Here is a 26,507-nt window from a genome sequence, read left to right as displayed (position 1 = left end):
GGTACCCACCTCCCTAAGGGATCCCGGAGCCCGTGGCCAGCTCGGACCCTCTCCGCTTCCCAGCACAGGGTCTGCTGGCGGAGGGTGCTGCTGGGAAGCTGAGCTGTAAGAGCAGCGTAGTAAAATAGCAAATTGACCAGTAAAAGAAATCAGTAAATGAAGGGAACAGCTATTAATGTGCCAAGCCAAGATGTGTAATTATACCCTAGGACTTTTCCAAACTAATACATGTTAAAGGTGTAAACCTATTAAAGGAGAGATTTTTCTGTACAGGGAACTTATGTAGATAGAAGGATTTACACTGTATTTTATTCTTGTATTATAAGGTATAAGGAACATTTGAGCAAATCCAGTCATTCCTATTATTACAATATCATACTTTTTTCATACAATTTTATGCGGTTCTTCAAAAACTTTGGCACTAATTCTCTTTATATTGTTAGGAATTTTCTTTTAAAAACAGAATTCTTTTTCTCAAATAGTTAATTAGATTTTGAACTTCAAATACAGTACTTATTTTTTTTTCCTCCCAAGAATAGGGGTGTTAGATCCATTGTGCTGGCCAAATTACGGTTTGGATAGTTACATTCTCTCTGCTTAATCACCCTGCAATTTCATTCGAGTGAAGGATTTGGTGCCTCAGGTGTCCTGAATTCCGCCAGAGCTCTGTATGGCGAAGTTGCTGCCGCCATTCACCCCAGAAGTGGCTGCATTTAACAGGAGAGAATTGTTGTCTCCTTCCAGAGCATAAATTCCATCCCTGGAGGGGTTCAAGGCCAGGCTGGATGGGGGGCTTTGAACAACCTGGTCCAGTGGGAGGTGTCCCTGCCCAGGGCAGGGGGTGGAACTAGATGATTTTTAAGGTCCCTTCCAACCTGAACCAGTCTATGATTCTATGGTAAATAACAGTTTCACTCACAGAGATGGATTTTTGTATTATTCTGCTGGTGTTAGACTTTGCAGCGAGTTTGTGCTTTTCTGACCCAAGTCTTCAGGCTCATCTGAGGGATTTCTCATGCGATGGGAAGGCAAATTTGTTTTAAGGGGCCCCAGACAAATTCTGTTATTTGCTTGTTCACCCTTTGCCATGACAGTGCTGCACCTTTGTGGTGGTGTGGCGAAGGACTGGGTCCCAGCTGCCCCTCCTGGCTCAGGGACCCGCTTCCTCTTAGCATCATCTTTTTCTCCTTCTGGCTCAAAGGACTGGGATAAGCGGCAGCTGGATTTGGATAGGAAACGTCCATGGGTCATAACCCTTTGTTGCAGACAGGAGCCCCCTTTGCCTGGGGAAGGGAAGCGGGAGGGGAGGACCCTGTCCTTGAGTTCGGTTCAGTCCCCGTTTATTTGGGAAGAATTGATGGATCGTGGCATTGCGCTGTGAAGGGCGGGAGTGGAAGTACAAAGGATAACCTCAAAGCACTCAGCGAGCCCTGCTTAGTGCCGCACAAAGGACTCTGAGCCGGTCGGATGACCCCAAGGGATCCGAGAGCAAAGTCCTATAGTTGGGGTGTTTGCTTAGCTGGTACGGCTGGCTGTTCTCCTCCATGTGAAACCAGACGTGCACCATCAAAATGACTGACATGGCCAAAGGCCAGGGGATGGCTGTGCCCAAGCTGGGTCTCTTCCTGCCCTGCAGTGTGCCACTGGCTTCTCCTCCCCTCCCATCCCCTGTCCTGCTGGGCTGAGTGAGGGGATGCTCCTGACCCAGAGACAGCAAGGAGGCGGAGAAGCACCCTGTGTGCGTCGCAGGATGGTGGTCACGAGGAGGCCTCCCTCGCCATACCCTGCTTCCAAAAAAGCTTTTTATCCGTATTCAGGGGAACCTGGCATGGGGTCCTTTAGTAGCTCCTCCTGGTAGTTCAGCGCTGCCTTGCACAAGCATACCTTGCAAGTCCGGTATGGCAACCAGAGGTCATCTTAGAGGGCTCCTCTGCATCCTCCTGCCTGCAGTAAGTCTTTTTGGCTTTAGTGTTGTTTGCCAGCTTTGCAAATCGCACTGTTCTGCTGCTTTTTGGGATTTTGGAGGTGCATTTGATTCCTGGAGCCGTGGTGCCATTTGCTGTAGCAGGAGCAGAGGATCCCAGTGACGCCTTCAAATTCCTTCCCCAGGTAGCAGCAGCAGCACCACGGCTTTTCTGTGGGCTCCTGTCTAACCACGAGGGCTGTTGCCTGAGCGCTTCTTTCAGAAATAATTTGAGTTGTTTTGTTGCATGTACAAAGTTAACTGTTTTCCTCTTTAAAGAAAAGATGAGCAAAAGCTCTTCCCATGACTGCCTTCTTTAAAAAAATTAAAAATAGCTTTTGAATGTTGGAGGAAAACTTGGAACTATGAGCCAGCTAAATATACTGTATCATGAAACCTTGGGGACCATTGAAATGAGAACAGTGGCCCATTACTGCTAAGAAGGTGTTTTATTGAAAATACGCCGACATGCGTTCCCAACAGAGTGAGTAAAAACCAGCGAGATGCCCGGCGGTGATACAGGTTATTCCCACAGATGAACCAGAACATATCGCTTGGCACTCCTGGGCTGCGTGCGAGTGAACTGTGTAACGGGCTGAGAGGTGTTTCCATAAAATGGCCCATATTTAATCCGATTTATTGTAATTTAAATCTGCGGCGATGTATGTGTGTACGTAGGGGTGAGCGTGCGTAAGCTGTTGTGGAAGTAGGCACGGTTTTGCAGAGGGGGAATCTTGGCGGTGGTTGTCAGAGGAGGCGAAGTGTGAAGGCTCCTGATGACGGGAGCAGATTACCAGGAGAGGGCAGTGCGTCTGACGCTGTGTTTCACACCAGCGGCACCTGCCCCAGCCCCACACCGGGGGACGCACCTCGAAATGCCAAGCTGGGGGCAGTGGGGCTGCTCCAGCCCGCAGCCCCCGCCTGCCAGCGCAGAGGCAGCGAGCAGGAGAGGATCCGTCTGGGGTGGCCAGGAGTTCACGGGTTAATACTTAACGGGCAAAAATGTGTTTGATTGACGTTTATTTTGTTGATGTTTCATTCTGTGGGGTTTTTTTCTTACCATGGCAACTTTAACATCATGACAAAACACCTACTTTCCCTCTCGGAGCCATCGCTGTTGTCGTACCCAGTGGGTTATTTTGGTAGACAGGGGTTGTTCTTTTCAAGTGGAGGTGTTGCCATCTCCTACCAGATACCACCTCCAGCCTTTCCTGTCCTAAGAACGCTTTCTCTGTATGAACACTGTGTTTCAACCCATGGCAAAAAAATGGAGTTTTAATGGAAAACTGCAGCATTTCCTCTACTGTACGTGACATAAATGCTATCTCACTTAATTAAGGAAAGTAACCAAGAACAGTTAGTGGTGATTACCTTTCAATATATTGTGTACTTTGGGGCAGAAAAATAATTTATGAATAATGCCCAAGCATACTTGGAACAATTTGCACACTGTGCTGTGAGTGATGCAGACCTGCTGGTAGAAGAGTGTGCTAATAAATTTTACTTTGTGGCGGAAACAAGAGATTACAGTTTATTAGGAAAGGAGATGGCAATTTATTAAGATCAATCAAATATGAATGCAGAGCAAAAATGTTGCCAATTTTATTTATTTATTTATCTGGAAGCATGGGGGGTGCAATTATATAAAATTTGTTGTTTACCTGTGATGTTTGATTCATTATTAATATTTTTATGTTTAGAGGGAACCATAATTTTGCTGAAATGTCTTCCATAACTCCTGCACAATCATATTCATAACTCACCTGAATGTTGACACATCCTGCTGTGTATATATAAATTAACTAGTAACACTGGCATTATAAAATGATGCATTAAATGAAGATGTGAATGGTAATTTAAAGCATGCCATGAAGTGAAATTTAAGCCATTGTGCAACACTGAGGGGATTTAAAGAGCCTTCTTCATGCAGAATTTGCAGGGGCAATAAGGAAAATGACAGCTTCACATCAAAAAACAGAAGAGCAACAGGGACACAAGCGCTACCGAAATGTTAATTGCTTTGGTGTTCTGTTTTGTTACAGACACCATCAGCCTAAAAATCACTTTTCTGCCTGAAGATATTTTACCATGAGGGCATTAGCTGAGATTATTAAAAGGGACCCAAAAAAAATGTTTACTTTGTCCTTTTTCTCAGCACTTCGTGGGTAATAAGTTTCACCGTTTCCTGTTTAGTCAGTTGTTTTCCCCATTTGTTTTTGTAGGTCTTTCAAGCAGCAACAAGGGAAAATGAAGCATTCTCAAAACAGGAAAATGTGATTTAACCCCACAAAAATGGGCCTGGGGATCCAGGAGTGGGAATAGTATCCGAGACAGCTTTTTCCCTCAGAACTGCAAACAGCAGCTTGCTTTTAAACCGGCCCGTGTGCCCAACAGCAAAATTTGGCACTGGCCTCTGCCAGGTTTGGTGGTGTCTGCGGCGGGTGGGCGCAATAGCCGTACTGCCCATGAGCATCGGCACCAAAGTTCCCCTGAACTCCTCCAAATTTGTGCTCAGGGAGGGGTGCGCGGGATTTGGCCCACCATCCGCTGCCAGAGAGCAAAAGAGCTGGTTGGCCCTGCCTTCCCAGGGGGGCATCCCCAGGACGGGAGCAGAAGAATTGCTGTCTTAGGTAGAAATTGCCTCGTATTGGAACTAGACATAAAATTTCCTAATTTGGGGCAGGTTAGCTCTGGTTAGAGGAGGTTGCACTATGCGGTTTTCTTGTCCTTTCTTTTTTTCTCCCCTTCCCCGCAAGCAGCTGAGGCTTTTCTGTGGGCAAGTCCATGGCTTCTGCATGGATAGGTCTGTGAATAAAATGTACCTGTAAAATAATGGCATAACAAAACCATTCTCTATTCATCACAATTCATAATCTATTCCTCTGACTTGGACTTTAGAGCCTGGCATCCATGCTATACTCCAGTGATTATTTTCTTTCACCTAGGTGTTGATACCCCCACTTAATATGGATCAGATCTCGTGGGCACGCGGTGCCAAATAGCTGCCTAGTCTGCCACGAGCAATCCCAGTTATTTTTAATTTGTTACTTTATGTGTTCAGTTGTGAACATCCCTGTCTGATTGTCTCTGTCTGTGATGACGTTCCGTAATTGAATGGAATTAAAGTGGGAGTTTATGGTTCTTCTTGGTCTTTTAAAATATTTTGCAGGCTTAAAAATGCATTATATTTCATGGTGACCTTACTTAACAAGTGCTACCATCTCCGTTACTAAGGGAATAGAGTGAAGTTTTTAGCCCACAGCAGATGTTGGCTGAGCTTGCAGGTATGAAGCTTTTATATGAAAGGGTATAAAATGCTTTAAAAAATACGGCTTGCAGGTTCTGTGGCCAGCGCTCGGTGCTTAGACAGCACCTTTCATTTTCAAAGTGTTTTGCAAATATTGGCCTACAGAAGATCCTGAAATGAGTAGTATTATCCCCGTTTTGCAGATGAGGAGACAGAGATGTTGAGGCCGTTGACTGCCTTTGAAATGACGGGTGTGCAGGCAACTCCAGAGCCAGGCCAGAAATTTTGCAAACTGAGGGAGGGAGAGGCATCCTCAATGTCATAGCCATTTAAAAAAACCCAACCCAAACTCCAAAAATGTCTAGGTGACTTGCCCAAGGCTGGGGAGAATTGTCAGTGCCAGAGCCAGCCCTGTGCTTTTGCTTTGCATGTAGCTCACAGCCTTGTCCTTGCATTGCCATATTACGCTTTTTTTGTGCCCCTGGAAAGAAGAGAAGTGCCTTGAGCAAAGTGGCAGGCTTCATAGAGTCTCCTTTTTTTATAAATATAGTAAGTCAGAGCATGGTCCGAAGGCATGTGGTCAGACAGCAATGAAGGAGGAGGGCACTGGTCTTTCATTGAGCTGCATGGACATGGATATGGCATTGAGAAATAAGAATTGAACTTAGTAGGACTGAGGGTCGTGTGTGTGAGAAGTTTGTGCTGGAGAAGACAAGGTAGATCAGAAGATTTCCGCACTGGGGTCTGTGGAGCACCCTGCGAGTGGTCTGCAGAGACTGCCAGGGTCTGCGCCCCCTCCATGTTTCGGCTGCAGAGTCAGTGAGTTAAATGCACAGAGCTGTTTCCCACCGATGCTCCTTCACCGTCAGGGTAGCTGGGGATGCTGCCACAGGGATGCTCTGTGCAAACGCAGCGGGCAGGAGGAGGTGATCCGCAAGAGAAACCGTTGAAAAGTTTAGTCTATGTATTCTGTAATATATCCCCCAAAGCAATTTGGGTTCCTTGAGATTACTTTGAAGTCCAGGACAGGAAGGATTCTCTTAAGCACAGGCGATAATTATTACTAGCTCATTGCCTGCATTACTGGTTTATGTGATTATTGAGCACCCAGCGTGTTCGAGTGTGTGCGTATTTATTTGCTTGACTTTGCATAGATACAATACTTATAAATACTGGCTGTTCCCATGCCCTTTCTGCGCTGACCTGCTCGGTGCATGTGTGCCCCTTTAAGAGGCAGGCGCTTTCTGATTCATGTAGGTTCTTTCTGGCAGATTTAGGGTCTTGCAAAAGATGCCCTTAGTCCCTTATTAAATATTCATAAGAGGGTGGGGTCACATTTTTGTGACCTGAAAAAAATCCCATTAATAAATTTGTTATCTGACACGAAAACACTTTAGGGTGGAAAGCAATCCGTATCACATCCCATTTAACATCAGATCACAAGTTGTCAGTAAATTGGGTCCTTTGTCTTTGCTTCTTGTGAGGTTCTTTAGCAGCATAACTAATGGGGCTATTGTCTCACCGCCCGGCAAATAAAGTCCGGGTCTGCCTGGGGACCGTGTCAGGGCGGTTTCTGTCTTTTCACGTGCACGTGAAGTAACTGTCTGCCTCTTCAGAAACTGTGCGAGAACGTAAAAAAAAAATACTATGGAAATAGGAGGAGAGATTTGTCCAGGTATTGCTGCCCGAGACGAAGGGGAGAGCAGCTTTTTGGGCCAGAGAAGATGGGTTACGGGGACGGTGGCGGTGCCTGGGTTGGGGACCGCACAGTGCCGGGTCTGGCGGGGGGGCACAGACAGTATTTCCTGAGCTCGCCCGTGGGGGGGAGTTTGAGGCAGCTGGTTCGGAGTGACACGGGAGGGCCGAGCCCTGGCACGGGGGTGCCGCGGACCCCAGCCCAGCGGTGGGGCTCGGCGGCCGCGGACACGGCTCTGCTCCGGAGGGCGCTGCGTGGAGGGGTGTCCCCGCGCCGTGCCGGGGAGCCCTCGGGGGGGTGGTGGGGGGAGACGGGTGTGCCGTTTGCGGGCCAGGCGCACCGTGCTGGGCTGGCGCAAACTCCTCTCAGAGGCTTCTTGTGGTGGTTTTTAAATTATTATTATTATCTGATACTGAAATCCGGAGCTTCCAGGGACAGAACTCTCGGGAAAGGCGAGTCAAAGCCACTTTTTCCCGGGAGAAGAGAAAGTTGCGGCGGAAGGAGAGCGAGATTCCCGCGGTGCTGCGCGGAGCTCCTCCCGCATCGCTGTCGGGAGCGTTGTGCCGGCTGTCACCTCCCCCCTCCCCCCCGTCACTCCCAGCACCCACAAAATAATTTATTTTGGGGGGGACAGCAGCTTTTAAGCAGTTTCTGATCGCGGTGCCGGGGGGGGGAGCCCGTTCCGGGGCGGGGCGGGGTGTGCGGCGGCGCGGGGCGGGGCGGGGCCGCGCGGGTGGCGGCGCGCGCGGCGGCAGCCCCCGCCAGCAGCGCGCCCCGACACTCCGCCCGCACCCGCGGAGGCTCCGCACCGCTCCGCGCCCCGCCGCTCCGCTCCATGGCCCGGCCCGCCGCCCGCCCGCCGCCGCCGCCCCCCAGGTGGGTGCCTTGCCCCGGGGAGAGGGGTTTGGGGGGCGGGGGGCGAGCGGGCCCGGTCCCAAACTGTCGAAAAGAGCCAAACGTGACTCCTCCCGTCCCAGTCCCGGTTTGCCGGCGTCCGCCGCCGCCTGGGAGAGGAGGGGGAGGGACCGGGACGCGCCGCGCAACTTGCTGTAAAGGTTTTTAAAAGTGGTGATGGTTGTGGGGGTTTTTGGTGTGTCCTGCCCGGCTTTTGTTCGGCGGTGCGCGTAACCGGACGGGCAGCTCTCCCTTCGGTAATGTAGTTTTTGAAGAAGAGCGGGGAAGGGCGGGAGCAGTGCCCGGAGCCGGGTAAAATACTTTTGGCAGGTTTAAATGTCAGGGAGCCGGGAGCGCTGAGTGGGTTCGCCACTCAGTTTACCAGGGGGACATTAAGTGAGTGAGCTTTGGTTTTTGACGTTGACTGGTGTTACGAACCGCGGTGAAATAAACGTAACGGGATTTAAATGGAGCTGAGCGAAGTGTCAAACCTTCGAGCCAGCGTTTCGGTGCAAACGAGATGATTTTTGGAGGGTGGTGGTGGTGGGGAGGAGGGAACCCTTAGGAAGTGGGTGGTAAGTTTAGAGCAAAGTGCATATACACTCTTCCTCTTTGGAATTAACTCCTTCAAAGCCAGCTGGTTTTACAAAACACTGGGGGGGGTTCGTCCCGTCCTTGTGCTCGTGGTAGGGAAAAGCCACTCGATAACGCCACACGGTCGTCTCTGTGCGTGTGACAGCGTTTGAAGCACTACCATTTTATATTTTTAAATAAAAACAAGTTCGGTGGCAGGAAATGTGAATCATTCGGGGTGACTAAGATCTGTTTATGAAAACGAAATGGTTGGATTTATTCTAGCAATGAGCGTTGAATTGCTAACTACTATAAATCGCTAAAGTTTATTTCTAATAAAAAGTGACTTACGCAGGCTAGTTTGCCTTTTTATAAATAAACTGAAACGTTGAAGTCTTTTTCATTTGGACCGGAGCTAATTTTCATGCCTGACGCTCCCGGGCCCAATCCTGGACTGCCTTGTGCATGTGCGGTAGCCGTGATAGGAGAGGGGTCTGTCTCCCTCTCCCCCCCAAAGCAGTAAGCTCTCTGCCTGCTAAATTCATATTTGCTGGATCAGGCCCCTCCTAAGTATGTTTACTGTGCACAGCTTTCAGGCATCTTGCACATCTTTACATCAAGTTAAAAAGCAATTCTGTTTGCTTCTGGCTGTTTTAAAAATCACGGCTAAAATACGTGTTTATATGCGAATATGTCATTAGAGCGTTCGTCTGTCTGGTTAAGAAGTGGCTTTTGTTGATTGTATGCGTATTTATTGCGGTAGCAGCCTAGGAAGCCTTTAAAAGCAGGCACTCTCCTCACAGCCAGCGGAAAATCTGCTGTCAGAGGGCTTTCTGTGATCTCCTGTGACTACTTCCAAAAAATTTCATTGATAAGGCTGCAGAGATGAAACCCAAATCCTACCTAAACAGAGTAGCTGCCTTGGCCTAGACGGTGATAGAGCTGAACTGCAAACTGATTGGTCTGACACTTTATAATCAAAGTTGATTTATTGTTCATTAGTAGTGCATTAGCCCTTTCAGGCAAGACAGTTATTTGTGTAGTGGCCTGTCAAACAAAAGACCGCTAGCACCTGTCATTTCTAAACCATGAGATAAGCAAGCAGATATTAAGATAATGCAAATAGAAATACGCTGGAATGAGGTAAAGTTCTAGCAATTTCCCTCTAAGAAATACCGTTTTAACTTGCTCCTGTTTAGCATGTAGAGGAACTGGGCTGGAGAGGGAAGGGGTTCCCCTGCCCCAAGACCATCAGGAGGAGGAGGAGAGGGGGAAGGCGCTGGGGATGAGCTGGGTGCGTGGTTTCGAAGCATCTCCGAGGTGAGGAGGCAGCTGGGGCAGTTAATGAATTGGGAAACGCCAGTCGCTGGTAGGGAAGATGTGAATGCTATTTTGTAGCCTTAATTTAATTTTGTTTGATTGTGGTTTTAGTGTGAGAGCAAGACTGAGGCACTTCTCATGTTTTGTCCCTGACTCCTTCCCCCTCTTCCCAATGGACAGATGTCATGAAATGATGCTCTTACTGGCAGGGGTTAATTATATGAAAACTTGATGACATCACGGCAGAGCTGTGAGAATGTCAAAATACATCTGCTGCCATATTCAGACATATTGCTCTCCCTCCTCTCCCCCTATATCAGCTCCCCTCCCCTTCTCAAAAGGGAATGATCTCATGACATAAACCAGAAAACAACACAAGTGTCAAAAGAAAACAAAATTAGTGAACTTTTGTCTGCCACCATAGAAACGAGGATTAACTTATGTTATTCCAGAGCATGGAATGGAGACTATCTGCATGAGGATATATAGTGTATTGTCTTCTGTGAATTTTCATTTGACAGGGATTTTGGAGGCTGTGATCTTAATTAAATCTCAACTGACTCAAATAATGCATCTAAAGGCATGCAGTGTTGCGTAACCTTGCTGAGTTGGTAAACCATAAATCATCAGAAAGCTTATGATAGGAAGGGCTGCTTTGAAATTTTTTTTTGTTTGCTACAGTTGGGGTGGTGTTTTTCTTGGTCTTGTTTAACATACAGTTTACCGAGCTGTACCGTTGTGCCCTCCCTTTTTTAGGCAGCGTTATTTTTGCTTTTAAAAAAAAAAAAGCTCTGAGACAAGGCTCTGACCAGTCACTCAGCTGAACTGAAGAGAAGTCATAAATATAATGGGATTGACAGGGAAGAAATGAAATCCCAGCGCTGGCTTTCTGGGGATCTCGCTGCTCAGAGGAAGGTGTGGGTGCCTCGCGTTCTTCTACAGCCGCATGAGCCCTCGACGTGTTTTAAAAGCGTAACTCGCAGCCCCACGCTGAAATTTATGCTGGGGCGTAAATAGTTATCAGGCACCACTGTGGAGTCGTAATGTGTCGCCCCTGGGTTGTAATGGGTCACAGATGGATTATTGCACTAATGGACGGTGGGGCTTTGACGTCTGCGCCAGCTGAGTTGGTTTTAGTTGTGTGCAAAGAAGAAAAGGGGTTGCAACAGTTGTGTGGAGAAGGTTAAAGGGGGTTTTTAGGCATTGAAAGTGATGTAGGGCAGTGAGAGCCATTTCTTAGGCAGCGTTTTAACCTGGCAGCGCTCGAGCACTGATGTTGCTTGAGGATCGTGTTGTTTGTAAAATCCTGAAGCTAAACAAATTACTATTTCAGTGTAAAATGTTTCTGTATTTGCGATTGCATGCCCTGGGCAGCTGAAGGAAAGGTAAGGGGAAGGAGGATTTTTGCATTCAAAAGTTTAAGGAGTTGAAAAGCTCTTGTGCTTTCTTGCTCTGTATTTCTTAGTCATTTCAGAGCTGCTGTAGACAAACCTGAGCTGGAAGGACACAGCACTTTATGAAAACGTTTCCCGGTAGCAGGATAACTCACTGATGTTGTTTTCTCCCCTCTTTGCTAGGGAAAAGTGGTAGCAGGGGCAGTTTTATCAACACCTGCAGAACTAGATTGTGGGAAAGTCCTGACACCATAAGCTAAATTTGTTATTGTTTGGTGAAAGGCTTGGCTGGTTTTAAGCAGTTTGTTTGTTTTATTGAAAGCAGAACTGCATTACTGGAAACTACTTTGCTGTAGTTCAGTTAAAATGTCCTGTACTGTTTTGTTTTTATAAGGTGCTTGCTTGCTCAGCTTCGCTTTCCAGTTATAAGGAACGGGAAAAAAGTACATCATGCGCTCATCTGCAGATCTAAAGTGGCCGTGTAGAGACTGGGGAGAGAGGCAGCACTGGCAAATAGCTCTTCCCCAACCTTTTTTTTTTTTACCTTTTTTTTTTCTTTTTTTTTCTTTTTAACCTTTCCAGCACAGTTTCCTCTGCTAGCAGGAGGATCTGTAGTTTGTACTGAACTTGAATGAATGTTAGACAAATGTTGAACAAATAAGTGGAATTGCTAATTGTTCTGTGCAGTAGTTTCGGACGGATTTGCCTTCATTGATTAGGTAAGATGCTCTGTTATTTGGGAGGGACAACTCCCCCTCCTCCCCAAACTGACAACGGGTTTTAATTTTTAAGCTTTATCTTGCCCTTAAATCTGAAACATCATTGTTCAAATAACTGAGAACAAGGTAAACCAACAACATCAAAAAGGTCGGCTTCTGTGATTTCTCAAGGGCTTGTTATTTTGTACTTTCCAATTCTATTTGATGTCTTGACAAAACAAGATGACACAAGGGAGAATACATTAAATTTTGATTTTCATCTAACCTGTTACAGTAGTGGCAGCTTAATTTCTTTTACTTTTTACCGAAGACGGCTTTTTGCACAATTACTCTAATTGCCATGCCACTTTATGAGAAGGTTTCTTTACGGGTTTCCCATTTGCCTTGATTTTGCGAGGCATTTTTTTGAACGTGCTTTGACCTTTAACACGGCGAGCTTGCTGGTTGGAGTGTGTCTTCATTAGGACTAAATCAGTGAATGGCAAGATTGTCAAAGAAGCAACTGATGTTTTCTCATTAGAATCTAATTTGCACCGTTGTGCTTAGCTGTGATGTTCAGCTGTAGGTGTCTGCCATAGGTGTGAAAAACCGCACATTTTAAGCAAATAAAGTTTACAACTGTTAAAAAGGCTACGGTTGCAACCGGAGTGGCGAAGCCTAACCGAGTGTTTAGGCAGAGCTCTGTTTTGTTTGGGAAATAAACAGAGTGATTTAACCAGGTGGATATTTTTCAAGAGCTTGCTCATTTTTTTTTCAGCTGGCCAGGACAATATTTGTCTTCTGAAATGCCCCAAGTTTGAAGGGCAGGCGGCTGCGGGTTCGACTCATGTGGGAGAAAATACTCAGGGAGCGAGCGCTCATCCTTCCCTAGGAATCTCTGTCGGGAGTTGCAGTTCTTCGAAGTCTGCCATAGGAAAAAAAAAATAATAAAAAAAGACCCTCTGTATAACACTTCCTTTTTGCTCACGTGAAATTCTAGGCATATTAAATGGTGCCGATTCAATCACAGTCTTTTATTATTTAATTAAGCTCTCCTTAATGTATTAATGAATTAATACACAAATGTAAGGAGTCTGACATGATGATCATTCGCAGTATATTAAGGGTGTTTGGGAGCGAGAGGGTTTCAAGGGGTTTTCAAGGGCTTTAGGGGTATTTTGAATGTTTCTAAGCAGGATTGCTGTTGGTTTATTTGAGGCTTTTTTGGCAGAATATGTTGATCTAACATTTCCTTTCCTAAACTCTGGAAAAAAATACGGATTTTCTTTTTTTTTTTTAAACTGAATCATTATAAAATATCACCACTGTTCGTAACTGCGTACAGCAGGTTGTAATTTTTCCTTTCATGCTGGAGCAGGAAACAAAACCGGTAACTTTTTAAAATGTAAAAAATGATGATGATAATCTCGAGGTTGAAATCTCACTCAGCTTATTAAATGAGTATTTGGTTGTGTGTGTTCCGGTTTAGTCTCTATTTGACAAATGTTAGATGTAGAAAGGATTTAATTTATGTAAACTTTATATTTTTATGCAAATTAAATGGGTATTTATTATAGCAGAAACAATTATCCTGGCAGTTAGTGAGAAACCTGGTATGCATGAGAAGTGGTAGATAAGATCAGATGTTTCATTCTGTAAACAAATATGAAAATATTCCCGTTTTTCCTCAGCTAGAAGAGAGTATAGAAGACAGCAGACATCCTGACATGCCGGGGAATGTCAGCATAACCCATCGTACTGCCTTCCGTGGGTCAGAGGGAGATTTTCCCTCCCGATAAAATATAATAAACAAAACTATAATAATAAAATGCTAATTTAATTTTAAAGAGGGTTTTCCCCTCCCTCTTTTAATAGGGAGTTGTATTGTTATGGAGAGAACTGTTATGCTAATGACAGACTACTTAGCTGATTTTACATTAATATAATAAACATTACCTGTCTTAATGTGTTGTAAGGGTATTATGGCAAAATAACTAAGTCTAAAAGCGAGATTCCATTTTGCATAATGAAACAGCATTGCAGTTTCTGCGTGAATAATTCTAGCAGCGGCATTTTTTTGTTTTTGTTGTTGTTATTTTGGAGGATTAAATACGATGTCGGAAATGTTTTAGTCTGGGGATGGGAGCGGGTCCTGCCTTCAGCACTTCTGACGCTGCTGGGCTCTGCTCCGGCTTGTGGCATCGTGTCTGCCAGTGTATCAGTGGTTTATCTCCTCCTGTGGCATCAGCGAAGCTGGTTTGCATTGTTTCGGCTGAGATTTTTTTCACATTTCAGATGTATTGCACATAATAGCTTTCTAATAAGGCAGCTCGAGTTAATTGTATTTGCCTGGCTGTATCCACTTTTATTTTTAACTGTTCCTCAGCTACTCGCTGTTTCTGTGTTCAGCTGTGTTTTGCTCCGTTTAACTTTTACCACAAAATCTTTAACCAAAGAATTGCTGCTTGGAAATCCAAGGTGCCTGGTATGAGGTCTTAACTGAAATCAAGTATGAACATACATTGCAGGAGAAAAGGATTTTCTGGCAGAGTTATTCTTTATGAATTAAGGAAATCCTCCCCATCTTCCATGCATGCCTGCTAACAGTTAACAGGAGCACAACCGTATCCAACATCGAAGGCACATTGTGTGGAAATGGTATTTTTTTTTTTTCCACTTCATACAAGATTAAACTACTTGAAATTATTTAGCTAGTATTTAATTATATTAATATCACTGAAAATGGGGGAATGGAGATGATTAAATAGGACTAAATCATTTTCATCCCCGTGACCCTTGTCTGGGTTGTATGGAGGAGTGACAAATGCATCCCTGCTGGAACTCCGATGCGAAGTTAAAGGTGAACTTGGCCCAAGTTTGTGGAAGTTTTCCTTGCTTGGTCTCGCCAAAACACGGCGTGTTTGCAGAGCCTGAAACTGGGGGTGGTGGAGGGGGCTGCGGGGGACGGCAGGGCTTTGGGGGATGCGGAGGAGCAGCAGGCAAAACCCTGGGAGAAAGAGTGTCGGGAAACAATTGTGAGTATTAAAGACATTTTTTGCCGTTGATGGTATTAGCATGTCAGCAGGTCTATACTAGTACAGCTCCGAAAGCCAAATTGCAGCTGTATTTTCACCTTTGCTGCCAGGTTTACATGCAGCTGGGTATCTACCACACCCTATTGTTATCAGTCAACAATACCAAAAGTACTTCGTTAATCATATCAATAACAACAATCGTGTTTCATGTGGAAAATAGAAATAAACAACTTAAAAAAGAGAAAAGATTGATTTCGGCTCTGCATGCTAACTTAGAATTCTTTAAATATATCTGCCAGTAGTTTAATTCGAACTTCAGCTCCCTGAAGGCACTAAGACAGAATTATTTTAGTTCTTCATAAACTGCCTTCTGTGATTCATTGTTAACTCATAAAACACGCTCATTTTCATGTACTTAAACAGTTAAGCTATTTCTAAAGTTGGTTTGTAATTTTTTTTGGCAACACATTTAAGTTGACATCTGAGAGATAGAAATCTAAAATTAATTTATAGCCCTCAGTTTAGGTTTCATTTACTATCGGACAAAATATCAGAAATAAATATTTTTTATCAAACGTAATGTATATTGCACAGTATCTAAAATAAAGTTTAGTTTTGACTGAATACACTCAAAAAGGGACCCATAAATATTAGAGAGCTGTAGTTAAGAACTTACATGACTGTTTTAAATACTATTGATTTAAACCACTGGCTAGATTTTATGAATCAAAGTGTAATTTCCAAGCTTTGGCTATATTTCTCATCGCTAAAGCACTCTCTCTTGTGTGCCTTTAGCAGCTTTCCAGACATTCAACACGGGATTAAATGATAGTAGTTACAATGATCAATAGGTTAAGACCAGTACAATCACTCTTACCGCTAATGACCTCGGTAGTAATGGGTAATAAAGTGTGGGCTATAATAGCCTATTGCTGGTGCTGCATGCCCTTTGATTCCTAGTATTACTAGGGACTAGCTACATGAAAAAGTTGGACGTTGGGAGTTAAGAGAGTGGATATATAGGCCATCATTCTTAACTATTTAAAGTCCTCAAACCGTACGTGTGCCCACGCTTGTCCGGGGCCTGCGTGTCATTTTTAGCATGGTAGTTTCTGGTTTATTTGAATTTCTTTGTGAAAGGTTTCCGTAAGTTGCTTTTGTGAGAAGCTGAAGCACAAACTTTGGGTAAATGTGGTTGTTAGCCGTGTTTATAAATGGAAGGCAGGACCTTCTTTAGAGACGCAGATGTAGTGTGAAAATGTGGTTTCAGATGGTAAAATGAAGTTGAACGGATCAACGCAGACTTGTACTTCTAGGTGTGCCACAGATATATAAAATTTATTCTTTTCTTTTTCTTGCTGGTTAAGTGCTTCTGTTCTAGCAAAGAGTGTGCAGCTAGGAGATTCTTCACCGGAAGGTACATGGCCAGTTTTCAAAGGCTGGGCCAAATCCTTAGATTTATCCCAAGATAAACATGCAAAAAAGCCATGGAAGTGAATGGGAGTTGTCTCCTCATAGCTGACGGCAGAATGCGGCCCTTCGTATTAATCACCGATGTGTAGGGTTTGCAGCACCCCACCCTATTCCTGTCTGTATCCCTGCTTGTCGTCATAAATCTGACTGAAGAGTATTTGTGTTGTCTATCTTCCAAGAAGGGCACAGAAAACACACTTAAACATGCTTCCTCTTCTGTTTGCTCAGTCCAACTTCAATGAAAGGTAGTACAAACCCCAGGGTAAAGTAAACTTCTCTGGGGATGAGAATAATGAAGGTGAGTCATGCTTCGGGGCGAAGATAGTGACGGCAGTATTTAATTAAATAATTTTCTACTCCCAGAAAAGTTTTTAAAAGACTACAGATTAAGATACTCTGAATTAATGGGATTACCCATCCCAATGACTCAGTGTCCTCGGAGCTGGTCCTGCGTGGCCAGACGGTGGCACGGCACGGTGGCCGGATGCTGGCTTTCCCATAGGCAGGGGCAAGCGGCGCCGGCCACGGGAGAACGGCCGCTGGCTTCGGTGGGAGTGCCATTTGACCCGTAATTAAATCTTCATTTGCCTGCGTTCACACCTGCCTGGACCGCGTTAGAGATGTGGGAATGCGCGGTGCCACGGGGAATGCGCAGAGGACCTCGCCGTGTTTGCCTTAATGGGATGTGGGAGGCGTGCGAGCCTTTGCCAGGCTTTGCTCAGGCAAATGTTTTCAAAGCGGCGCCCGGCCCTGGCACCCAACATGTACACAACAACACGGGGAGATGCACCGTGTACACGCGTCTGACCTTCAGGAACCATTTTTAGTTCATCAAAATTAGTGATGCTGAGAAATCAGGACATCAGTGCATAATGACTGTGAAATTAGGAATGAGAGCTTGCTATGCAAATGACAGGACAAATCATGTGAAAAAGTCAAGATAAACTGCATATTAAGACGTTATGTTACATAAAATTAATACTGCATTTCTCTCTTGCTTACTACTACACTGGAAGACTTTTTTTTTTTTTTAAAACTCCTTTATCTTCTGATCAGCTATTGTCTGCTGATTTTTTAAAAAGTGGTGCACAGCAAAAGTGCTAAACATATTATTACCTTTTATTGTAATACACGAGATGACAGGAGATCCTTTTTAGCAAAGTATATCCTTTACTGCTTTTAGTTTTGTGCTGTCACGTATTTGATTTGAAACTATAGAAAAGGTAAGGTGCTTAAATATTACTGTTAAAGCTCATATGGGTTTTGTCTTTTCATCTATTGTTTTTTTTTTTCCCCCTCCTTTTCTTTTCCTTTTTTGGGGTGGAGGGTAGAGGGGTGGGTTTCTAGGGAAATAGTCTTCTTGCATTACTAGGACTGACAAAATGGTTCTCATGTAGTCTGCAAATTAAACACAAGTGCAGTGATTATTTTGAATAGCTAAATTACATTCTAGAAAGCTTGCAGAATTCATAGCATTGTCATTAGGTATCCGCTTGAATACAATTTGTGTAACCTTGGCCAAGACAGCCTGTCATTTTAATGTCAGTGTTTTATCTGAACAAGACATCATCCTTTCAGATACAGTGTACAGGTTCCTTGCAAAGATGCCCGTGCAGAAACGTGTTAACAGTTGCAAATATGAAATGCTATCAAGTTCATCACTGTAGCTGTTTGTCACTGAAATGTCATGGAAAGCGGCTTTTAATGGTATCTCACATAATATGAAAGAATTGAAGACATCTGTATGCTGGGTGAATATGGAATGGTAAAGACATCGTGGTAGGGCCTTTCTGTTAAAATTGCATAGGAGTCTAGTGCTGTTATTCACATCAGTGAGCCTTCCTTCAATTTTCTTAAAAACCTGTCGTAATAGGGTCTAGATCCCATCAGCGCGGGATACTCAGCGGTTGGATTTCTGTGCGGAAGGCAAGGGCTTTCTGGGAGGGAAAGGACTCAGTTGACGGTTCCTTGTAAAAATAAATAAATCTTACTGGGGTTTACCATATTGCTTGCTTTAAACAATTCCCGTCATAAGAATGTTTTGCAAAAGGGGAATTTCATGGCTGGGAGGATGTGGTGGGTACCCAGGTGCCTGCTGCGGGGGGCTGTAGGGACTCTCTGGCCTCCAGCACCCTGGGTGCCACGCACGGGGACAGCGGGTGGCACGGAGGAGCCACGGCCGTGCGCTCTGACCCTTCTTTGCTCTCCTCTCCCGCTTCAGGTTCCAGTGTCGGTGGCTATGATGACACCTCAAGTGATCACTCCCCAGCAAATGCAGCAGATCCTCCAGCAACAAGTGCTAACTCCCCAGCAACTCCAAGTCCTGCTCCAGCAGCAGCAGGCACTCATGCTTCAACAGGTAATTCTTTCCTTAACGGCTGCTCAGGTGGCCCTTATAGGTACCAGAGGGCTTCGCTTCCCGAAATGTTCCTGGCAAAAGAGGCTGCCCACATCTTAGGGCCGAACCTCGGAGCAGCCGTGCTCCGAGATGAACTGACTGCTCTTTTGTTTTTAATTCTAGAAATAGCTACTGGAAACAAATCCAGGGAGCAGTGCTAGGAGTGTTTCCAAGATCAGCTAAATAATACAGATGCATATTTAAGTGTCAGGACTTCGGCAGATGTCCCTGTTGCTTTTGCCTGCATCCTGAGAAAGCATGGTGTGCCCTGACTAATTGGAATAAAGAAGGTAGTAGGGCGATACTTCCCATTTTAGACCTCGTTATGTCCATCTGGAACCGTAAAGGACTATGGAAAGAGTGGCAATAAAAGCGAAGAGGTTTGCAAGCCTTAATCTGTTTGATTTCAGCCAATGTATGCTGTGCGGTGTGTCAGTGTTTCTCACAGCCTGTGGTCCTTTTTCAGCCGAAAGCTGGCCACCGACAAGCCCCGAGGCTCCGTTATCGTAGGGTATGGCACAGCGGGGGCTCAGCATCTCCCCCCCCAGCCTGACCTTGCCTGCTCCCTCCTGGCTGCCAGGCTCCCTCCTGCCCACGCCGGAGCGCTGCCTGTGCCGCGCACATCTGGGGAGCGGGGAGGAGAGTATTTCCCAGGATGTCTATGCATGTATTGAACAACACTTAATACAGTCAAACCCTATCATTTAGAAAGCATGTGTGTTTCACAACAGAGATTCGCCAGGCTCTCTCAGCAAGGGCATTTTGGCTTTGTTGTTACAATCAAAGGTCATTCCTTGCCTTATTTTAATTAGTTTGTGTAGAAAATGGTATGTTTTTCATCAGTTCATTTTGGAGATTACTTTTCAAACGATAATGCCAAGAATAGTCAGTGTGCACTGAATTTATTGTCGAGTTTCAAACTAAAGGTCAGACCATTACAGATAAAAGGATGCTATTTTTCAAATCACAGTTTGTGTGTTACACCAAAAGGGACACTGAATTGGCTCTCCACTTTGTTACTTACCATCTTTCCTTTTCTTTGTAGCAGCAGCTTCAAGAGTTTTATAAGAAACAACAGGAACAGTTGCAGCTTCAACTTTTACAGCAACAACATGCTGGAAAACAGCCTAAAGAGGTACAGACAATACCCATTTTACTTTCAAACCACAGATCCCCGGGGACTGTCTAGTGGCTATTAAACTGTCATTCATCTTATAAATGATTGCACAACTGAACTGACTCTATCGGGTCTCAGCTTTCAGATTTAGAGTTATTGTCCTGTTTTCGCCTGTATTTTCCTGTGCTTTCCATTTGCTTGCTGCCACATATTTTATAGCAGGGGACCATGCCTTGATGTTCGGTATGAGTACTGGAGCAAGCATCTAGACTTGTATCTTGGGAGAGTGCTTTTGAAAGTTAGTTATGTTGTAAAGGGGCGGGGGCAAGGCAGCAGGCCCAGATATGGTGCTGTCTTCTCTAAACACCGCAAAAATGCTGAGAGATGTTGAGTTTGGGCTTGCGGTTTCCAACAGGAGAGGTTCTGGTTGCACATTCCTCACAGCAGGGGCTTAGCAGGAGGGACCGGGACCGCAGTGGAGCAGCATAGGCGGTGACACCGAGTAGCGAGGTCTGAGAGGCAGAGGTAGCGCAGGAAAGCTGCCTGTTTGCGGCAAGGTGGCAGGAGACCTCACTCTGATGCCACCACAGTCCATGGCAGGACCGGGACAGGCCAGGGTGGTTTCTGCCTCTCCTTTAAATACACTTTCCTTTCAAAATACCTGTCACATCCTAAACTTTGTTTGTTGATTTGGGTGTGCTTAAATTTAATTTCGCTGTCATTACATTTGTTTTTAAGGCACAAGGAGTTTCGTGTTTAATCTGACATCACTGCTGGCCTGGGGAGATCCTAGAAAGCTGCCTCTTGGCACGAGACATTGCATGATGTCCTGCGATAGTGTCACTTTGCAAGTGGCGCTGCTCAAAGCATGGACCAATTTCCATGCACCCCCCCCCCTCGAAATTTCGGCAAATTGTGCCACCTGTGCCAAGTTTCAACCCAGAGTGAATTTTTCCAGATGAGTTATAAACCCCTGAAAATACGGGGGTTTATAATGGAAACGCTGACACAACCTTAACCATAGCACGCTTACGGGCGCCACTATAATAAAAAGGGAACAGATTAAAAAGTGTCTAAAATGTAAATCTAAAGGACTAACAGTAATTAAAATGGAAATGGCACAGGGAGGGAAGGCATGTAATTGTGAGATATCACTGTGCAGAATGCTCTCAGCTTTGTTTTGCTGGCTGTTTTTCTAATTCAGTAGGGCTTACTCATCAGTGGCAGTTCAATGCGCGTTAATGACTCTGGGATGCAGGCATCACTCTGGACAAAGAAATGATTATTGTGCGGTCAAAAGAAGTTCAAAGACAAGAAGGGAATTTCAGTTTTTTCCTTAGAGATCCACATTCAAGAGCATATAAATTAAGCCAAATGTTAAAAACCACAGTCTGAAAGCTGACTTCAAAGTCACAACTCTCTAATTAATGAACTGCGAGCTTCAGTTTGGACAAGTCGTGGTTTGATGCGCCCATAAATCAACATGACAGGTCTGTTTCACAGTCTCAGACAGCACTTGTCATTGAGTCACATCAGATGTAAACACAGCAGAAAAAAGAGGGAATATGAAGGAGGTGCAATTGATCAACAGAATTGGTAAAAACCCACTTTTGAAACGCATTATGCATGATCACAGGAAATGGCGATAGCCTCAAGAGGCTTTCTCCTTCTGCTGTTGCTTTTTTGAATCAGATTTCTAACAGCCTTCAAAAGGGAGAATAAGAATTATGGAGCTTCTCCCCTGTGGCTGGCAGGCAATAACCCCCTGTTGTTATTTTGTGCTTCTTTCTTTTCAAAGGCGTCAAAATTTAGTTTTTTAAAGATCTTTAACTCTATATTTGAAGACAAACAATAAAGGGCTGCCACTGTCATTCTTATCAGTTACCAGGGATTGTATTTTTTCTTTCTGTTGCCACTTCTTATTAACCTCTTATTTGGTCTATTAGACATAGTTTTGAATGCAAGCCTGCATGCTGGGAGAACATGAAAGTTCAGATGAGCTCAGAGGGCAGATAAAGAAATTTGAAGGGGAAAGTTACACAGCAGAATGAACGATAAAAGTTAACTCTTCTAAATTGCTGTTGTCAGACAGGAGAGCATCTCAGACACAAAGATGAGGGCTTGGAGCTTAAAGAAAAAATACTTTGTGTTAAAAAAGACGAGAAGGGAAGTTAGACAATGTGATGGCATTTCAATATCTAACACACTGATTTACTGTGGTCGCACTTCTGATGCTAGACTATCGAAAGCAACAATAAGAAAGGACTCCTTCCTGTTTCAAGAAGAGCGTTTTAACACGATAGCTGTTCAGAGAACAAGGGGCCCAAGTCTCTTCAGCTTTTTCTGGGGCTTGGGGGGAGATATTTTTGCTGATGGTTTTAGTAGAGGCCTGTTTCGGCCATGCATTTCATCCCACAGGTTTGTTCGGCCCTGGTTTTCCTGCCTTAAGGAGGTTATTTTTGCTAAATTAGCATGTAGGCGGCGGTCTCTTATTTTATTTTATTTTTCCCCCCCCTCCTTCTTGTACTAAAACCCGCTGGTCGGGTACCATGGCGAGCAGCGCCGTGGCGGGGCCAGGCGGCTGCCCTGCTAACGAGGGCTGAGTTTGTACCTTGACAGATGGAACGAGCGTATTCATGTACTGCATCCCCCAGGTCGTTTTGTTAGTGCCTTGCCCTATTGTACCCTCCTGAAAGAAGAAAAACACAACAAATCTTCCCAAGCCCCGCTGGTAAAAGGGACGGGACCCCCAAGGAGAATAACAGAGGGACCCCAGTAAGGTTTTTTTGGTGGGTTTTGCTGGGGGCACAGTGGAGGGTGAGCCCCGCGCGGTGCCCGAGAGCCAGCGGGGCCGGGGGGAGATGCCGGGGGGGAGCTGGAGAGGAGGATCCCGCTGGGTGCTTCGGCGCTGGACGGAGCGGGTTGTTTTCCGAACAGGGCCGTTTGTCCTCCGGCAGTTGTGACAGTTTATGTTAGGCAGTAGGGAGTAACCTAAGAAAGGAAAACAGACCTTTGACAGAAGCTTTAGGGAGGGGATCAAAAATGCAAGTTTTATCAGGATATTTCAGCATTTTAACACTGACTACTGACCTGACAACAGGACTGCACTGAGACCTTTTTTGTATGCATTCAATTGTGAGAAGTAAACAAACTGCCTTGTATCCTGTGTTTGGTAACTGGGTGGGGAGCGCACTTTGGCAACGTGTCTTGCTTTTAAATTCTTTCTTGGACAATGGGCCTTGTATACTTTTATATCCTGGCTTTTCAAAGTAGAGAGTGTTCAAGAGCTTTTCTTAGGATAGCTGAGAAGACAACTGAACGGGCATCAGTCAATTTATAGGAAGGGTTTTTTTTTAAAAAAAACAACGTGCCAACTTTATAATCGGATGGCAAATAGGTAAAACACAGCTTACTGTAACTAGATTTTTATGTAATACTATTTATTATCTATAAAAATACATACTAAGTATATATATATTTAGAAAATGAATATTTATGGAAGCAAACATTACTTTAACTCCTAATATAACTGTTGCTGGGGCTTGCGTTCATCTGATGCTGTTGCAAATAGTTGCAACAGCTGGATCTGCCTGAGCAAGCTGTTGCAAAGAAATGCAAACTCTCCTGAGTTTCAGAAGATCTAAACACCTATTTCTTTAACTGTGTTCTTCTTGAAGTCCTAGATTTTATTTGGAAATAAGATAAATGGACTTTATAAAGAAGATAAATTGACTGTCAGTACAGTTGTGGGTACATGGTTGGTTGTGGTATTAAGGTTGTTGGGACATGGTGGTACGAGAAGGTGGGGGCCAGACCCCTGGCTGGTGTCCCTCAGTCCCGCTCCTGCAGCTCCGGTGGATTTTTGGATTTTCTTTTTTTCCTCCCAGTTTGCCACCAGCAGGGAACGGGGCCAGTGGTCCTTTGGCTCGGAGCCAAGGAAGGGCAACAAAAAGCTTGGGATCTGGCTGGGTTTTGTTTGTGAGAGTGTGTAGTTTTGTAAGAGTTAATTTTCTTTCCATAATTGTTAGCCATAATGTGTATAAGACCTCCACCTTGATATGATTCCTAGCAGATTAGGGATATTAGATAATTTCCTTCTATTTATTGTACTACTGCACTGTATTATCTTTCTATCACTCAGATAATTACTAAGGAAATCTACATTAATTTTTTTTGGCTAGCACAAGGAACTGCTAAACACTGGCATGATGTATTGATGTTTTACACAACAAAAGTTTTCCTCCTGTCATTGTACAATAAATAAAAAGATATTTATCAAAATGCAAAGCCTTTCATGGATTTTAAAGAACAAAGCAAATAAAATACAAGATGAGCATGGAAGGAAAACCTAGAGGCTTCCTTAACTGAACAAAATTAAGGACTCTGAAGCCTGGAGTACTGTACATATTAAACACTCACATTCAAGTAAGATGTTGTTTGCTAAATTATGAATGTGTGTAATTAAAATCTAGTGGCTGTTTCTATGAAAGATTTACAATGTTATTTCATCGTTTGTCATGGCTAATTAACAATATTAGATGAAGTTTTTCTTCTTCAAAGGTCTGATTTTTTCTCATTTATTTATGTCAGAAGTGATAAACAGAGTAGTTAAAAGCTTCTCCGGGTACAGTAGTGAGAAAAGCAACATGTTCTTTTACACCTCGAAGGTTCAAGGTTCACATCCCTGTGGAGTAAAGCAACTCCATCTTCTTTCTAGTGAGAATAATTAAAATTTTCAAAGTGCAGGAGTAGCAGCCTTAAATACAGCACAGAATAATCCCGAGCATAACAGAAAGTATTGTGGGGCTTGATGGATGAATAAGGAGAGAGTAAGTATAAAATACCATAAATTAAGCCAGTCGTATTGCCTTAATAGTTGAGACAACCCTTGCATGAGCAAACGGAGCACAGTGCAGCGTTGTTTTTCGTTATGTCTAAGTGTGGTGTGATCGTGTGGTGTGATTCTCACCTTATACATGTGCTTTTGCCTCAAAGAATTACCCGGGACTTTATCAGCTGCCCGCAGCGTTTGCTTTACCCACCACTGAAACGTGGCCACGTGGGGTGAAACACGACCACGTGGACCAGGGTGACGTGGTAGTGTGGACCAAGAAACGTTGCATACATTTTTAATTGGGATGGCAGGAGGGATTTGGGGAGGATGAAAGTCTCCACTGGAGGTGGGAATCGACTGCAGCCCTGTGGTTAGCTCTGGCACCTAATGTGCCTTGGGGTCTTTGATATGGGGTGGTGGGCTCGCTAGCTTGCCTTCATACTGGTGACTGCCATCAGAAGTTGAAGTGTGTTGAGACAAGGAGCCCTGGAAATCCTCTGTTAATGCTTTGCTCTGTATTGACAAATGTGCGTTTTTTTAATTTTTTTTTTATTTACTTTTTTCTTTTCCAGCCCCAGCAACAGCAGGTGGCTACGCAGCAGTTGGCCTTTCAGCAGCAACTCTTACAGATGCAGCAGTTGCAACAGCAGCACCTCCTGTCATTGCAGCGTCAGGGGCTGCTAACGATCCAGCCTGGCCAGCCTACTCTGCCTTTGCAACCCCTTGCACAAGGTAGGTGAGGGGTTTGGGAGCTGCCGGCCATCCGGCAAAGCCATAGCATACACGCACACACCATTGTCACTCGTAAGAGAGAGAAAGAGATCTCATAGGCTCATGAAATAATAAGCACAGAAAAGTCCTGACAGGCAGGGTGGGCATTATACAGATATTTTTTGAGACGGGCCACGTTGAAATCGTGGACCACTCTGGCTAGCGGGAGGCAGGCAGTTTGGAGTTCAGATTCAATTTGCGCAGTTATAGCCAGTCTGGTGGACCGGAAGCTGCGGGTTGCACTAATCTGGGCTTGAAATCCTTCACAGGAGTTGCCTTAATCGATTCTTGGTGCTGAGTTCATGGCTAAGGGTAGCGTGAGAGCAGCTTTCCTTTTCTAAAGGTGTTATTTGGGCCCTTTCTGGTTCCAGCCTGGCGAGGAGCCGAGCGTGGAGGAGCTCTGATCCGCACGCTGCCGAAGTGTAGAAATTTGATTGCCCTTTGCTGCAGCCAAGAGGGAGAGGTGGCAGTGTCTCCCCTCCGTGCCTCTTTACACGGCCTTATTCTCTCTGCCTGTGTGCATCAGAGCTTCATTCCGCCCTCCACTCTGAGGCAAATCAGGATTAACTCTGTTTAATTTTAATGGTGTTATTGACAAATAGATCCTCCTACATCTTTATTCGGTCCTGCGCTCCGCAAGGAGTTACTGCTTTGCTGAAATCCCTATTTTTAGATTATTTTTTTTTTAAGATACTGATACATTGAAAGCAGTAACTACATAAATCGTGCTTTCGAGAGTGATTACAACCTGGGGGTTTTATTCTCTCTTTTCCCTCCTTGGCTTGAATAATTTTTTTTATTTTTTAAACTGGGTTTTTCTGCAAGCCTGGGGATATTTTAACAGACTCGCCTGAGCTCTGGCTGCTGTGATTCAGGCAGACTGTTCGAAGTTGGCATGGCTCAGGGAAGACCAGGTCTTTCAACCATGATGCTGGCATTTCTGAATAATCGTACCTTTTCCATCCCTTGCCCTGTAATAAATTTAAACATCTACCTCAACAACTTGAGTCAGCTCAGGTTGAGCGATTTGGGCTCTTCAGGAGCAGCCTTAGGGCTGCTACTAGTTGCTAAACCATATAATGAGTTTACATCCA

At 44.7% G+C, this 26,507-nt stretch overlaps 1 protein-coding gene across 18 annotated transcripts in view; it reads left to right on the top strand.

Moving 5' to 3' along the window:
- Positions 1-26,507, top strand: part of FOXP1 (forkhead box P1) — a 391,349-nt gene that overhangs the window by 299,872 nt on the left and 64,970 nt on the right. For 14 of the 18 annotated variants that reach the window (XM_074603302.1, XM_074603308.1, XM_074603299.1 and 11 more), the window contains 3 exons: positions 18,515-18,652; positions 19,737-19,826; positions 25,215-25,374. In XM_074603302.1, coding sequence (XP_074459403.1) covers positions 18,515-18,652; positions 19,737-19,826; positions 25,215-25,374 — 388 coding nt within the window. Of the gene's footprint in view, positions 1-7,638; positions 7,783-18,514; positions 18,653-19,736; positions 19,827-25,214; positions 25,375-26,507 lie in introns of those variants that run through there. The other 4 variants (XM_074603310.1, XM_074603318.1, XM_074603315.1 and 1 more) reach the window with 3 other exon arrangements.

Source organism: Larus michahellis, chromosome 10 (genome assembly GCF_964199755.1).
Source record: "Larus michahellis chromosome 10, bLarMic1.1, whole genome shotgun sequence".
NCBI lineage: Eukaryota > Metazoa > Chordata > Aves > Charadriiformes > Laridae > Larus > Larus michahellis.
The sequence above is the reverse complement of the archived record's forward strand: the minus strand, read 5'-3'. Positions and strand labels throughout refer to the sequence as shown.